The 17168-nt window shown below is 39.0% G+C and overlaps 1 protein-coding gene and 1 long non-coding RNA gene across 16 annotated transcripts in view; one reads left to right on the top strand and one right to left on the bottom strand.

Annotated features, from left to right (window-relative positions):
- Positions 1–17168, bottom strand: part of CPEB3 (cytoplasmic polyadenylation element binding protein 3) — a 276322-nt gene that overhangs the window by 139139 nt on the left and 120015 nt on the right. For 9 of the 15 annotated variants that reach the window (XM_051823381.2, XM_051823386.2, XM_051823389.2 and 6 more), the window contains 2 exons: positions 13272–13295; positions 1048–1215 (listed from right to left, as the gene is read on the bottom strand). In XM_051823381.2, the coding sequence (XP_051679341.2) occupies positions 1048–1215; positions 13272–13295 (192 nt within the window). The remainder of the gene's footprint in view (positions 1–1047; positions 1216–13271; positions 13296–17168) is intronic. The other 6 variants (XM_070057623.1, XM_070057624.1, XM_051823384.2 and 3 more) reach the window with 1 other exon arrangement.
- LOC138845341 (uncharacterized) overlaps positions 1–17168 on the top strand; it is a 41244-nt gene that overhangs the window by 5798 nt on the left and 18278 nt on the right. The gene's annotated exons all lie outside the window — the stretch shown is intronic.

Here is a 17168-nt window from a genome sequence, read left to right as displayed (position 1 = left end):
GCCAGGAGTCAGGAGCTTCTTCCAAGTTTCCCACATGGGTGCAGGGGCCCAAGCACTTGGGCCATCTTCCACTGCTTTCCCTGGCCAATAGCAGAGGGCTGGATTGGAAGTGGAGCAGCTGGGACTCGAACTGTCACCCATATGGGATATCAGCACTGCAGGTGGCAGCTTTACATGCTACATCCCAGCACTGGCCCCTGTCTTAATTCTTTTAAAGGTTAAGGGGGGGGGGTATGCTTTTCATTAACAGGTATTTACATTAAAAAGTGTTATGGTACAGTATGATGGACATCGTTCTAACTGCACCATTGGCTACATATTCCTGGACAAATTATTTCTCTCTGGGGGCAAGCATAGGACAGTAGGTTAAACTACTACCTGCAACACCAGCATCCCATATGGGTGCCAGTCTGAGTTCTAACTGCTCCATTTCTGATCCAGATCCCTGCTAACGTGTCTGGGAAAGCACTGGAGGATGGCCCAAGTATTTGGTCCTCTGCACCTACACAGAGAACTGGATGAAGCTACTGGCTTTGGCCTGGATCAGCTCCAACCCTTACAGCCATTTGGGGAGTGAACCAGCTGATAGAAACTCACTCTCTCTGTTTCTTCTTCTCTCTCTGCAACTCTGTTTTTCAAATAAATAATTTATTTAAAAAATTCTCTTTGATCTTCCATTTCCTCATCTACAAAAGACAGATGATACACTTCAAAAGATAGCCATGAGGATTAAATGAGAAAATTTAACACAAAATGCTTAGTACAGTAATCTTACTTATGGTAAGAGTTTCTTAAGTATTAGTTGTCACTGTTGCTATAGAATTTATCTCCAAATTAATAAATAGAACCTGGCAAGATGTTGGAAGACTGCTATGTTGCTACATATGAAAAAACAGACCTAATGTATTCTTCCTCATTTATCAAATATTCCCAACTTTTACATTCTAAGATAAAATGTCCTTTACTAAAGTTGGAGGGGAGAATCAGGTTCAAACCACACAAAGAACAAACCCGGCATTTGTAAAGTCATTAAGGAATGCATAGTACCTTCATCGATATCAGGAGGAAGGCCTCCAACAAACACTTTTCTAGAGTAGCGTTCCACTCGTTCTCCATTTTGACAGCGAGTGGGAGAACTTAAGCCAGATGACAAGGCCTGATCCCCATGGCTGTCATCCAGGAAGGCATCTTCAAAGGGAAAGAGAGAAGACCGACCTGAAACAAATGTGGAAGTTTCTGTAGTTAAAATTATTTTCCAGGACAACAATGCATTGCTAGAAGCCCCAAGTACAGAGTGAAGCATACAAAAATATGTTTCTTGGGCTGTGGAGTTTTCAAAGACTCAGCAGCTGAAGATTAGCAGGTCTAAACAAGCTTACATCATCATTTTTGATTGAGGGCATATACAACACTGAGATGACTGGATTCATATCTAAGGAAGAATTCTCAAAGCTTCAGTTGTTTTCCTCACTAAAAACTTACTACGTTGACTCATACAATCCTTATCACATCTGCTAAGAGTATATTTAGCAGCTATTTTTCCTTTCTTCAGTCATTTCTTAAAATAAATAATCTCTATTCATAGATTTTTATTTGTTCTTTATGGTGCCATCAGAGGCTCACTTCTGAAGATTGGCCCCGAAAGTTAAGGGAATTAAATAAACTGATATAAGAGGCTGGTAACTTCTCTTCTGATAGCAGGAATAAAGATCATGAAGTTTGGGGCCAGCACTGTGGCAAAAGGGGTTAAGACACTGCCTATGTCACCAGCATTCCATATGAACACCAGGTTTGAGTGCCGGCTCCTCCACTTCTGATCCAGCTCCTTGTTGATTTGTCTGGGAAAGCAGCAGAAGATGGCCCAACTATTTGAGTCCCTGCCACCCACATGGAAGACCTGAATGGACTTCCCCACTTTGGCCCAGCCCAGTCCTGGGGACATCTGGAGAGTGAACAAGCAGATAGAAGACCTTTTTCTCTCTGTAATTCTTTCAAATAAATAAAATAAACCTTAAAAAAATCAATCAAGTTTCCCCTGTCATCCCAAGCTACTCCAATTTGGAAATAAACATCTACAATAATAAAAAATGGGGCAAATAAATAAAAACATATAAATTGTGTACATTAAGAGTATAAGTATAGATAGAGTTATGATATCTTAGCCTTATTTATCTAGGCTGTTATTTTATACCACTCAACAAATACATAAAAAGACTAGAGTTATTTTCATTGTTAACTCTACAAATAATGTTACAGAGAAAAGGCAACTACCCTTTCCACACACTGTAAGAAAGGCATCAGCAGTAACAGTCTGTTAATAAATATAATACAATAATGCCATTTGGCATTATGTTTGTTTAAAAACCAATGTATTTCCTGTTTGAGTCTGTGAGTTAGTTCCTGGTAAAACTTTCCACTAGATTCCACTCTAAAAAAATAAACTGCCTGTAGCTTCTATCTTTTTGAAAAAAAGAAAAATCCCCATCTAAAATAAATTAATACATTCTTCAAAAATAAAGAACAGTCTTCCCCATTTCGTCTAGCTTGTCCATAGTTCCCTGAAACCTGTTTTGGTCACAACAGCCAACTCTAAAATAGGATATAAATAGCCCTAGAAAAAATACTAACCATTCATTTCTTTTACCAAAAAAAAATAGTTACTAATATAACTCTGTTTATTTTATGAACAACCCAGGTGGTGTAAGAAAGGAACTGTTTTGATGTTGGGAGTTAATAAATAAAAGGACTGAAGAATTTTTTGTTCAGCTCTTCCCAGCTTAGCTACAATGAAACAGAACAAAATGTGTCACCTATCTTTTTTAGCTTGGCAGGAACAAATGATGGTAAATTCTCATCCCCTGATATTTGTTTTTATCACTGAGGGTAAAAGAAATAGATCTGTAGCAACTAGAGGCAAAATGAACTTCCCAAAGACATTCAGAAATACTCTCCCACAACTGACAGGTTAAATTCCACATTGTCCACACCGGCTGGATCACATGCTTACTCAGTGTCAGGCACACACCCACATCTACATTATTCCCAAAGAACGTTCCTACTCCCACCTCTCACCTTTAAGACTAGACACATGAGGTGCTCAAAAAACAGAAGCTGGTGGAGGGGAGGGAAAAACACAATCACTTGGGAAAACACTGCATATTTCATGCCCTTCCTAGAGTTTGGTCCTCATTAGAAAATAAAAAGACTGAAAAGTTCTGCAGCAAAGAAATATTAACTTACTCCAACATTACCCAAATTTAAGGGAAAGGAAGATTTAACACACAAAACACAGTAGAAAACATCTCAGGAAATATTTATTCATATTCCACGGATATCCACAGACAAGATGCATCTCCGCTAGAGGAATGCCAGCCTGGTGAGGGTGATGGGCAAGGGTGCAATTATAAAAAATAAAGAGGTAAGTACCAAGACAAGGCTGCACCATGCAACCCAAGAGCACAGCGGACTGCCCTCCTGGAGAGAAAAGGAAAAGACCTGGAGAACAATTGTACAGGAGAGCATTTGGAAGAGAATCTTGTGGCAGTGAGGGTTTCCAGGGTAAAGAACAAGAATCCACAGAGAAAATGCTTTCACAACAGCTCTTGATGTTTTCTTCAAAACCTATTCCTTTTCCAGCATTCCCTAAAAGTCTCAATAAAAATGTTTATTATGCAGACCAGATTCATCCCAAAAATCTAAAAATCACCTGATGTCTCCTTCTCTCTAATATGCCATTGTCAAGTCCATCCCTCATTAAGTCCTAGTAATTCAAGCTCCAAAATAAATCTTCCACCTGGTTCTCTCAAATCTAGTCCTAAACACCCTCAGGTCCAGACCACCATCACCTCTCCTCTGTGCTCAGTCTAATGAGTGTTTACCATAGCTTCTTTTGTCTACAGACTTCTATTCTATACTTCCTCAATGCTGTGCCCACAAAACAAAGTTGTCATTTTCAAACATTAATCTGAACATGTAACCACACCCCTCATTCCCAATTTTAAAAACCCTTGATGAAAGTACAGAAACACTGCTGTGAACATTGCATACATCTACATTTTAGCGGCTTTCCCTCCCTCCTGTTCACTAATCTCCAACCACAGAATTTCCTTTCTGTTTCCTGATTAGTCTTCTTTCCAAGGGTCCTAAGGCGCAAGGTGTTCCTTCAACCAAAAACAAAAACCCATTCCACTTTCCTAATTAACCACTACTAATTCTTTGAGTCTCCGCTTAAAAGTCATTTTGTTAGGTGGAATTTTCTTGAGCCTTTAGATTAGGGTAGGTCTCTTTTTCCACCCATGCACAGGACCCTATACTCCTCCTTAACACTTTCCCTAATTACCATTATACTATTTATGTGGGGTTACACTGGGTATCTCCTTTCTCAACACCATTAAATTGTAAGCTCGATTAGTACAGAGACCAACTTACTCTTGTTCACCACTTTCTTTTCCTATCCTAATTAGGGCACATAAAGGCACTCAAAAATGTTAAATTCAGGGACCTTCTTGTGGCACACTGGGTTGAGCATGTTGACCATCCTATACGGGTGCTGGTTCAAGTCCTGGCTACTCCACTTCTGATCCAGCTCCCTGTTAATGTGCCTGGGAAAGCAGCAGAGGATGTCCCAAGTGCTTAGGTTCCTGCCAACCATGTAAGAGACATGGACGAAATTTCAGGCTCTTGGCTTCTGCCTGACCCAGCTCTGATTGTTGTGGCCATTTAGGGAGTAAACCAGTAGATGAAAAACCTCTCTCTGTCTCTCTTTCTCTCTAAATATAACTCAGATTTACAAATAAATAAATAAATCTTCTTAAAAATGTTAAATATGAGGCAGCATCAGGGAAGGAAAACATGTACAAGGACAGACTACTGCAGGTATGTGCTAGAACACAGTACACAGCAGTGAGAAAGGCAAGAGACACCTTTCCTATTGCTTTTATTAGATCAAGCATTATATTTTATATATAAATAAATAAATCTCAAATGTATATATTTAAGGCAGAGTTATAGAAAGCAAGAGAGAGAGAGAGAGATCTTCCATTCTCTGGTTTACTCCCCACATGTCCCCAATGGCCAAGGCTGGACCAAAATCAGGAGCCAGGAATTTCATCTGGGTCTCCCACATGGGTACAGGGGCACAAGTACTTGGGCCATCTTTCAATGCTTTCCCAAGCCATCAGCAGAGAGCTGGATGTGAAGTGGAGCAGCTGGGACTTGAACCAGAGCCCAAATGGGATGCTAGTGCCACTGGCAGATGCTTAACCCACTATGCTATAGTGCTGGGACCAAAATATGGACAGTTTTGAAAATGGGCTATGGGTAGTTAAGAAATTTCCCAAGGTCTTCAAATGAAAGATGTCTTAGTAGTAATCAGTGTACTATATACTTTTAACAAGAAAGCTGCCCTTGGAAATAAAATGGCTAAGAATGAATGCATAAATGATGTTTCTCTAATTGTAGGTAAGAATTAAGAATATAGGTTTCAGATAGCAATTCCAAGATCTACTAATCTGTGGAGGTCAGGCTTGAAAAATCTGCACTTTTCACATATTTATCAAATGACTCCTATGCTAAAGTTTAAGAATCACTAGGGTTGATGCTGTGACATAGCTGGTAAAACTGTCACCTGCAATGCTGGCATCCCACATGGGTGCTGGTTCAAGAAACAGCTGCTCCATTTCTGAACCAGCTCCCTGCTAATGTGGCTGGGAAAGCAGAAGAGGATAGCCCAAGTCCTTGGGCCCCTTAACCTACATGGGAGACCTGGAAGAGGCTCTGGGCTCCTGGCATCGGCCTGTGGTCATTTGGGAAGTGAACCAGTGGATGGAAGATCTCTCTCTGCCTCTCCCTCTCACTGTAGCTCTGCCTTTGAGATAAATAAATCGATCTTAAAAAAAAAATCACTGAGATGGATGTTATTGGTCTTCACTTGATCTTAGCCAAAAGGCCAAGAAGCGGATGTTATTGGTCTTCAGCAGACAGCATTGAGAAAGGGATGGTATGAAGTGTGTAGAGGCTTGGGAAAGATCAAGTTAATCAAGTTAAGGAAAGTATACCCTCAGGACTGCAGTATAACATCTATGATCTAATCAGCTTTACTGTACCATGACTGCCTAAAGTATTGGAGGAAACAAGGAGCTGTCTGCAGGAAGCATTTCAAAGACAGAACTGCAGAGTAAGAACTTCTGTTTACTCAGAGCAGAGCAATTCTTACATAGAAACACCAGGTAATTACTCCTCTGCAGGACAGAATCGTTCATCTGACATTTCAAGAGCATGAAAACCATCTATTTCCCTCTGCTCTGATTATAACCTCCTGAAAGACTACCCTATTAATAAATTGGGCTCTTTGCTATTGTGAAGGGGTAACTTGTGAACTCGTACACAAATAATCAACCACTGAAATTCTATTTCTACAAGCATCCAGTTAAAACATTGGTGTTCTGATTTGTCCAGTGAATACTTGTCACGTTGGTATTCATGCACTCATTTGGTGGCATAAAATCAACCTCAAGACAAAATCATTCCCAGCAAAGTGTAACATTTTAGTTCTTGCACATGTATTACTGAAACGGAAACTTTAAGAGGCTGCAACTAAAGGGTGCCCCATGAGAAGTCCTGGTTTCCCATCTAGCATCTCTCTGACATGTATCTTTTCTTTAAGGGAAACAGTCCCCAAGATCAAAATGTTTTAAGAAAGCCACATTACTTACCAAAAATTAAATCTTCTATACAGAATGTATAAATCTGCCTTAGAAGTCCGATATTTCCACATAAAACATTTATAGTCAATATTTCAATAGAAGCAAGAGAAAGATTTCTCAACTGCTATAACTGGCCATTCAACTTTCTACCAATGATCTGGTTCTCTGGAAGCTACTTTCAGTTCCTATTCAAAACAAAGCTTTTGTTCTGAAAAAACAGTTCCCTGGGAGTATGATAAATTCCAGTACAGGCTACAGCAAATGACCTTGGGTAAGACATTTCATTTTCATTTGTCCCATTTGTATAATCAAAGATTGAACTATAGGAAAAGGTTTCAAATCCCTCAGGACAGCAGAATCCTTTTTATTACACAAAACTCTTATGTAATAAAAAGTGATCTTATTTTGTATTAAGAATATTAAAACTTCACAGTAGGTATCACAAACTTAACGTGCTTACAGTAGAACTCTTGTTATCTACCTTAAACCTATTTAATCCACTTGCTTAATCCAGAACCTGAACATCATTTTCTATCTTTTTGTTTAGTCTCCACATTTGGTTCATCAACTTGATGCCATCTGTTAAATTCTACTGTTGATTTTCCTGAAAATATGTTAAATTTGCTCACTTCTCTGCAACTTCATTGCCATCACCCTATCCTAACCACCCTTATCTCCTACCTAGACTACTGCCCTAACTGGGCAATCCACTTCTCACTCTGCTCCAAACAGCAGCCAGAGTTCTCTCAAAAACATAAGTCTGATCACTTGACCTGCTTTAAAGCTTCAAAGATTTCCTCTTGCTCTTGGAGCAAGTTCAAAATCCTCACCAGAAGCTAAAGTCCAGCAAGATCAGATTCTGTTTTTTCCTCCAAGCTCATCATTCTTTCTTCCAAACTCATTTTAAGATGCCCTCCTCCCTCACTCCAAGCTTCAGCCATTTTAGGCACCATTTATTTCCTCAAAGTAAGCCCTTTCCTGTCTCAAGCCTTTAAAAATATATATGTAACAGTATTACTGAAATATAATTTACATACCATACAATTCACCCATTTAACCCATTAGCAGTTACTCTCCATTTCACCTCAACTTCACAGCCCCAGGCAACCGTTAATCTCCTTTCTGTTCCAAAAGATTTGCCTATGCTGGAATTTCCTACAAATGGTACCCTAACAATACTTTCAAGGTTTTTCTATGTTGTGGCATAATCAGTTACTTTGCTTCAAGTCTTTTACACATGGGAGTTCCTTCCACATCCCTCTTTTAAAATAACTGCTTTATGATATCTGAAATTTCCTTTAAAATACTACAGAGGAAAAGGGGAGAGGAGAGCATATATAGAATAAGATTGGCAAAAAAGTTGATGATCAATGAATTGAGTGATGGGTATATCATAGTTTATTGAATTATTTCATATTTGAATATACTTGAAATTTTCCATAATAAAAAAATCTTAGAGACAATTGTTTCTCCATCCTTTGAGTTCCAGTTTATTTATTGTTTTACAAGATATATTTATTTATTTGAAAGGCAGAGTTACAGAGAGGGAAACAACTCTTCCATCTGCTGGTTCATTCCCAGAATAACTGCAATGGCCAGGACTGGGCCAGGCCAAAGCCAGGAGCCTAGAACTCCATCTGGATCTCCCATGTGGATAGCAGGGACCCACGCTCTCAGGTCATCTTCCGCTGCTTTCCAAAGTTCATAAGCAGGGAGATGGATGGGAAGTAGAGCAGCTCAGACTTGAACTGGAGCTCTGACATGGGTTGCCAGCATCACAGGCGCAAGTTTAATCTGCTACACTACAACACCAGATTCTGAGTTTCAGTTTAAATATCACCTCTTCAGAGGTGTCCTCCCTACATTAGAGGGAATCTCCCATTCTTTCCTGCCTAGTACTTACCACAACTGTTAAGAATCAAAGTGTTTATTTCCTTGATTTATTGTCTCTTCCTATCAACATGAAAAATGAGTAGGGTCAGAGGTCATGCCTGGATTTCAGCACAGAGTAGGCAAATGCTTAATGAATAAAATGAGTAGAAGATCCAGAACAACTCCTTCATTCTTTATTTCAGCCCCTCCTGGACCAACTTCCCACAAAACTTAAAAAAAAAAAAAAAAAAAAAAGTAGGATCTTATTCCCCTACTATCTTCTATGCTCAAATTTTATGACTTTAAAGACAAAAAACTTAAGTATTATATCCATGAAAAGAAATCCATGTCAGAAAAATCTTCAACTCCTACCCATATTTTATGCTGCAACCATCCATAACTTTAAATAAAACACTCATATAACTGCGTATGAGTTAGCAGAACGGATGTTTGCACCATGGTCTCATCAGAACAGCTGATCACTCCCAATCCCCTCACGCAGGATTTTGATAGACTTGATCTCAACTCAGTATATACATTTGTTTTACTGGACTTCAGAACATTCATTAGCAACTAAGACACCCAAGAATGTCAACAGATTTTTTTGGACTAAATTTTTGCAGAAGTATATTTATAATAGTAACTCAAGACATTCTTTATTTATATTATTTACAAGGATCTATATTCTCCTTTCTGCTCTACAACTAGGAAATTCTGATATACATTAAGAACAGAAAGGGAGTGGCTGGTGTTGTGGTAAAGCAGGTAAAGCCACCACCTTCAGTGCCAGCATCCCATATGGGCACCAGTTCAAGGCAGGTAAAGCAGCCTGAAATGCTGGCATCCCATATGGGCGCCAGTTCAAGTCCCAGCTGCGCCACTTCCAATCCAGCTTCCTGCTGATGTGCCTGGGAAAGGAGTGGAAAATGGCCAAAGTCCTTGGACCCCTGCACCTATGTGGGAGACCTGGAAGAGGCTCCAGGCTCTTGGCTTTGTATCAGCCCAGCTCCAGCTGTCGTGGCTGTCATGGGAGGGTGAACCAGCAGATGGGAAATCTCTCTTTTTCTACCCCTGCTTCTGCCTCTGCCTCTCTGCAACTCTGTCTTTTAAATAAATAAATAAATAAAATCTTAAAAAAAAAAAAAAGAGTCCACTGGCCTGTCAACAAGAACTCAAAAATTTTGCCAACATGGGTATTTAATACAGAGTATGAGTTACAGTTGAAGTTCTAAATCATAGGTAGAGAGAAGTAATATCAGCAAATCTACTTGTTATGCTTTTAAAAAAGATCAAATGTCAATTAAATCTCTGATCAAATGAGTAAATGAACATGAGGAAATATGCTAGTTCATCAAAATTATACTATGCAGAATTGGTCCAGATGAGTATATCTCAAGGAATGACAGTGCTAGAAATGAGGTAAATCCCCATGGCTATGTCACTGCATTTAAGGAAGATAATATGTCTTCTTTTTCAGTGTTGGGAACAGAAGACTAAAAAGCATGGACCAAACATATCTGCCTATTCTTTCATTACAGAAACCCAACATTCAATCTTTCAGCACTCTACCTCTCTCTCACACATACAATTTTGATTTTCTCTTCTTCATTTATAACTATCAAACTTGCAAACTTACAAAGAGCAGGGACCAACTCACTCTAGGCCGTATTTAGTATAACACTTGATACAAAGAAGATCACAGCTTTTGAAAACAATGAAATCAAACCTTACAAATAGATATAGAGATAGTGACATGGAAAAAGAGAGAATAATTTTTAAAGGAGCTTAGAAAACATGTGATTTTATATTCCTGGGGTACAGCACTTAATATAATATTTATAGAAGTATTTTTAAAAATGCCCAACTCTGTTCTGCACAGATATGTATTACTTTAATCCTAATAAGTAAGCATTTTATAAGGGCTAATTGTACACATGGTATAGTGTTAGGCAAAAGAGCAACTGTCCTAAAAGAACTTCTCTCTAATAGAAGAATCAGGGCATATAATAAAGACAAGAAGAATGCAAGGGAGCAGAAACAGAGGAAAACGGTATGCAAGGTCAATAGGCAAGGCTTTCTGGAAAGGATAAGGCTTAAATTAAGGCTTGAACTACTGAAGTAAAGATATGCCTTAAAGAAGTAGAAGAGGGGCCAGCAGGTTAATCTTTCACTTGCGGCCCCGGCAATCTATACAGATGCTGGTTCTAGTCCTGGCTGCTCCTCTTCCAATCCAGCTCTTTGCTGTGGCCTGGGAAAGCAGTAGAAGATGGCCCAGCACCCATGTGGGAGACCAGGAAGAAGCACCTGGCTCCCGGCTTCGGATGGCTGCAGCTCCAGCCATTGCAGCCATTTGGGGAGTGAACTAATGGAAGATCTTTCTCTCTGTCTCTCCCTCTCACTGTCTGGCTCAAATAAATAAATAAATCTTAAAAAAAAAAAAAGAAGAAGAAGAAGAAGTAAAAGAGAGAAAGCATAGTCAGTACTTGTGATGGCTGGAGAGTGGCAAAACATGTGGACTGGTGAGAGGAAGGGGAGGTGGGGAAAATGGAAATGATGAATCTGGTGAAACACAGAAAGACCAGGATCATGGGGACCCTGAATGGTGAATGAGAGTGATACAAAGTGGTGTTTCATAAACAGTAAGAAGAAAAAATGGTACAGGAGAAATGAACACGTATAAATGAGAGGGATAAGGCCTGAAAAACTAGAGGGAAAATCTTGATAAGATTTGGTGACTGGGGGCCAGCGCTATGGTACAGCAGGGTTAAGTCGCCTCCTGCAGTGCCAACATCCCATATGGGCACCAGTTTGAGTCCACTTCCAATCCAGCTCTCTGCTATGGCCTGGGAAAGCAGTGGAGGATGGCCGGAGTCCTTGGGCCCCTGCACCCACGTAGGAGACCTGGAAGAAGTTCCTGGCTAGGGCATTGCACAGCTCTGGCCATTGCACCAAATTGGGGAGTAAACCAATGGATGGAAAACCTCTCTCTCTCTCTCTCTCTCTCTCTCTCTCTCTCTCTCTGCGTAACTCTTTCAAATAGATAAATAAATCTTAAAAAAAAAAAAAAAAGATCTGGTGACTAATACGTGAGATGAGGAGAGGCCAGGGCCTGCTCTCTACTCTCCAGAAGGTGGTTCATTCCTTACTCCTCCCTAACAGTAATTATTTTTCTAACAATGAAAAAAAAATAGTATGATACAATATGAGTTTTAATGATATCATTTCTAGGCTTTAATGTTTTAAATTTAAAAATAAGGCAAAAGACATGAATGATATTATTTCTACAGTTAAAAAATAATCAAGTATACAAATGTTTTTCTACATGGTGATATTGAAAACAAAAGTGGTATGATTTCATGATACATACATGTTAGGTCCTGCCAATATTCATTCATTCAACAGATATTTAGAATAAGTAAATACTAGGAAGTCAACATCATTATGTTTGAGACTTAAGTCAGAGACAGCCTGATGAATGTAAGCATTAGCAAATAAGGAGTCAAAAAACATATTCTAATATTGGCTCTAGCTTTAAGCGGAGGTTAGACAAGTGAATTACTCCATCTGATTCAGCTTCTGCAAATGAGCAGCAAACTAACGCAGATTGGTAGTATGCTTTTCATTTACATGTTGCTTTTTTTTTTTGGACAGGCAGAGTGGACAGTGAGAGAGAGAGACAGAGAGAAAGGTCTTCCTTTTGCCGTTGGTTCACCCTCCAATGGCCGCCGCGGGGGTGCAGGGCCCAAGCACTTGGGCCATCCTCCACTGCACTCCCTGGCCACAGCAGAGAGCTGGCCTGGAAGAGGGGCAATCGGGACAGAATCCGGCGCCCCGACCGGGACTAGAACCCGGTGTGCCGGCGCCGCAAGGTGGAGGATTAGCCTAGTGAGCCCCGGTGCCAGCCTTACATGTTGCTTTTTTTAACTAGAACCTCATTAACATTCTGAAGTTGGACAAGATTGGATTTATTATCTGATCTAAGACATAAGGCAATGATTACAGCCTAGGTGTTTGACCTTAAATACTATCTTCTTTGTAATACATTAGATTTCCCCAAGCCACTTATAAAATTACTTGAAAAAACTAGATATAGAAATGCTGTAAGATGGTTAAGGCACTATACAAATGAAGGTTACATTATTTTGTTTAGGCTTCACTGGGAGATAATGCAAGGTTTTATGGGAACTAAAAGGCTAATCTGGGATCCCTCTAAGAAAAAGAACATAAAAATTAGGTAAAGACTTTGGAATAGACTCCTGGAAGTTAGAGTCCCTGAAATTTAAGCTTCATTTAGCTTCTGAGTAAATCTGTTTCTAGATATAACAAAGAAAAAAACAATCAGCCAACACAAAAATTGTCCTTTAAAACCTAACTTTTGCTTCCGAAGTAGTATAAAAAGAACACCAGGGAATACAGGGCAGAAAAATATTTATGTGTGGCCTTTATATTCTTATATTCATTTATAATAAGCCATATAACAAAAACTTCCAGATACAGTCTTTATTAGGATTAAAAGAACAAATCAACAACTAACACTTTATAATCAAAGTGATAAGAAGTATTTTGCTAAAATATTAAGCTAGAACATCACACCATACAATAACTATTGCTTTATACTCATATGGGTATAAACATGTACACACTCATATTTACTCACAATTTGGCAAGCAAAAGATCTCATTAAAAAAAATTTACCTCGTCTTCGCCCATAGCTCCTGGCTGCATGTAAACACAGAAGAAAACCATGGGTATTTGTATCAAAATGATGAATTTAGAAATTAAAAAAAAATCACACAAACCTTTTCTAAGTATTCTTGGAACTATTAAATCAGTCTGGAAACACTGTTCAATTTGACTACTAATACACTTAAAAAAAAAACCTTTATGAAGAACAACCTAAATCATATCTTAAAGAGATACTGAACTGGATGTGGCAGCCTCTGGAAAAGATACAATGGGTGCTTAAGTTTTACATGCTTTAGAAGGATTTATATTGGGGTCTATCATCCTATATCAAATACACAATTCTTTCTTTAAAAATATGACTTATAAGTCTTCATTTGTACTTTACATCACCACCAGATATTACTCAAAGGAAAAACCATTCATTCTAAATAACTAAAAATTGTATGTGGTCATTCTGAATTTCTTAACACACACACACACACTTTATAGATTCCCCTGAAAAACATATAAAAATTTTACATATAATTAGTTCTTGCCTTACAGAATGTACTTCTATAAAATTGCCAGTAAAGTTTCTCTTATTCTTTCCATTTACTTTCCATTCAATATCACAGTTGGGAGAAAACAATACTTTTTTCATTTATAAAGTGAACTAGTTCATGCTTAATAACAGAATGTTCTGAAGGTCTTATTCCCCTTCAAAATTCAAGGCCTACAGAATGCATTGTCACAATGTTTAATAGAGTTAGACCATGCCATCATATGTGGCTAGGAGATCCTGTCATCCAAGATGATTTTCAAAGTGTTAAGTGTCTTAAATTTGAAATCTCAAATTTTACAAAAACAAATGAGAACTTTATTCGATCCATTTTTAAAGTGTGAAATGTCATAAAATTAGTTTGCACTGAAAAAAGAGGATGATATGGAGTTCATTTGTGGTAGAAGTCAGGAAACATTAAAGAAAACAATTTCTCTCTTAGGCAAATAATCCAGATTTTTCAGCTCAACAGTTGAAATACTACCTGGCTTAAATGTTATTTTCATTAAAAAAAAAAAAAAGAAAAGAAAAGAAAAGAAATACCACCTGGCCAATCTCATCTACTATTTTCTACTTTCCCTCAGACATGACATTCACTCTTGAATTCACATCTTTAACTTTTTCAAGTTTTCCAGTATTGAAACCCTAAAAAGGATTATTTAGTTCAAGCACTATTTTTTCCCAACTTCTCCCATTCTACACTAGCCAATGGGAAAAAATTCTTCTTAATTTACAAAGCTATTTACTGTTTACATTACTTACAAAGAAGTATTCCAACGAATTTATCCCCCAACATAAATTTTAAGTTTCCTAGTATGACTCCCCCCAAAGCCTGTTTCATTCATATTAATCTGAAATTATACTCATAGACAATACTAAAAAACAGATTAAATAAACTGACATAATAACACTTTTCTATTTGTCCCATTCTTCCACCCCGATGATATCATCCTGCCTGATAACCCACTGAAAAATCTTATAAAGGGGGGAAATAAAATATTCTTTTGTTTATTTATTTTATTTTTTAAAATGTATTTATTTATTTAATTTTTTTGACAGGCAGAGTTAGACAGTGAGAGAGAGACAGACAGAGAGAAAGGTCTTCCTTTTCCGTTGGTTCACCCCCCAAACGGCCGCTATGGCAGGCGTGCTGCGCCGTTCGGAAGCCAGGAGCCAGGTGCTTCCTCCTGGTCTCCCATACGGGTGCAGGGCCCAAGCACTTGGGCCATCCTCCACTGCCTTCCCGGGCCATAGCAGAGAACTGGGCTGGAAGAGGAGCAACCAGAACAGAACCCAGCGCCCCAACCGGACTAGAACCCGGGGTGCTGGCGCTGCAGGCAGAGGATTAGCCAAGTGAGCCGCGGCGCTGGCCTAAAATATTCTGTTTCAAAATTACTCATTTCTCTCCTAAATAATAAATTCCCATTTTTTCCATTATAATTGATTTTTGGCCAGGTGTCTAGTGAAAAAGAATATGACTGTAATATTAAAGCATAAATGACTCATTGGGCATTAACACACCTAAAGAATAAAGAAGAATGCTGTGCACTAAAATCTTCAACTGCCAAACTCTATTATTCTATTCAGGTGATACAGAACATAAAGTGAACAGATCCAGCAGGCTTCGGGGTAGGGAGGAGCATCCTAAATTGGAGGGAAGCAAAGAGTTGCTAAAGATCTACTTGGGAGTTTCAATCAAAGCTTCCAAGCTCATGATTTTTGACAGATGGCTCTTTTTTGCCATTGCTGAACAAAGACTAAAAATTAGCTGAGGACTCTGATATCAAGGCGGGCAGGATGGTACGTGGAATAGACATATCTTCAAAGCAGTGATCTGATGGGGCCGGCACAGAGAGTGAATAGATAGTAGATCTTCCCTTCCTCCCTCTCTTTTTCTGTGTCTCTACCTCTCTATAACTCTTCTTTTCAAATAAAAAGAAAGAAAGAAAGAAAGAAAGAAGGAAGGAAGGAAGGAAGGAAGGAAGGAAGGAAGGAAGGAAGAAATCTATGGACTCTGGAGCCAGACTGCTTATATCACCAAATCCCTCACTCTCTAGTTGTATAATTTTGGAGAGCTTCTTTCTTCTTTCTTCTTTTCTTTTCTTTTCTTCTCTTTTCTTTTCTTTTCTCTTTTCTTTCTTTCTTTTTGGTTTGTAGATAAAATTTTTTTATTTAGAAAACTTTTATTTAATTTAATAAATATAAATTTCAAAAGTACAACTTTTGCATTATAGCGGTTTTTCCCCCCATAACCACCCTCCCACCCACAAACCATTCCATCTCCTACTCCCTCTCCCATCCGATTCTTCATTAAGATCCATTTTTAATTATCTTTATATACAGAAGATCAACTTAGTATATACTAAGTAAAGATTTCAACAATTGCACCCACACAGACACACAAAGTATAAAGAACTGTTTGAACACTAGTTTTACTGTTAATTCGCATAGTGCAACACATTAAGGACAGAGATCCTACATGGGGAGTAAGTGCACAGTGACTCCTGTTGTTGATTTAACAACTGGCCCTCTTATTAGGTTTAATCACCTCCCAGTAGTATTAAATTCCTAGAGAGGAAAGTCCATATCTTATATTCCTTTTTTTTAGTGTAGATCTTAAAATTTTTTTTAAAGATTTGTTTATTTATTTGAAAGCCAGAGTTAGAGAGAGAGAGGAAGAGAAAGAGAGATTTTCCATCTGCTGGTTCACTCCCCAGATGGCCACAATGGTCAGGGCTGGACCATGCCGAAACAAGGAGTCAGGAGCTTCCTCCAGGTATCCCACGTGGGTAGCAGGGTCCCAACACTTGGGCCATCCTCTGCTGCTTTTTCCAGACCATCAGCAAGGAACTATATTGGAAGTGGAGCATCCAGGACATGAACTGGCAACCAAATAGGATGCCAGTACTGCAGGTGGCAGCCTTACCTGCTATGCCACAACACTGGTCCCAAAAATTTGTTTTAAATTTATTTACATTTTATTTTAAATGTAGAGAGACATTCACACAGAGAGACAAGGAGAGATCTTCCATCCACTGGTTCACTCCCCTGTGGGGAGCAACTCGGACTAGACTGTTACTGGAATTAAGACTTATTCTATGCATCTGCTTTCCCACAATATGGCGCTGAGAAGGGAGTAAAAACTTCTACGCAGCTGCCTCTCGCCAACTTGAGTGATGACCTGCAGGAGCTGATCCTGCTCCTGATTGCAGGAGAGCAGCGTACTCGGCGTGTGGGTAGCAGAGTTGGGATTGGTGGAAGAGGACTATAAAGGAGGAGAGAGACAACATGCACCAGGAACATCTATCTGAAGGAACACCTGTGCAGCCCCCGAGAGAGCCGGCCAGCGGTGTGCCGCTCCCCCGCGG

The sequence above is a fragment of the Oryctolagus cuniculus genome, chromosome 15 (genome assembly GCF_964237555.1).
Source record: "Oryctolagus cuniculus chromosome 15, mOryCun1.1, whole genome shotgun sequence".
NCBI lineage: Eukaryota > Metazoa > Chordata > Mammalia > Lagomorpha > Leporidae > Oryctolagus > Oryctolagus cuniculus.
This window is presented reverse-complemented; position numbering and strand designations above follow the sequence as displayed.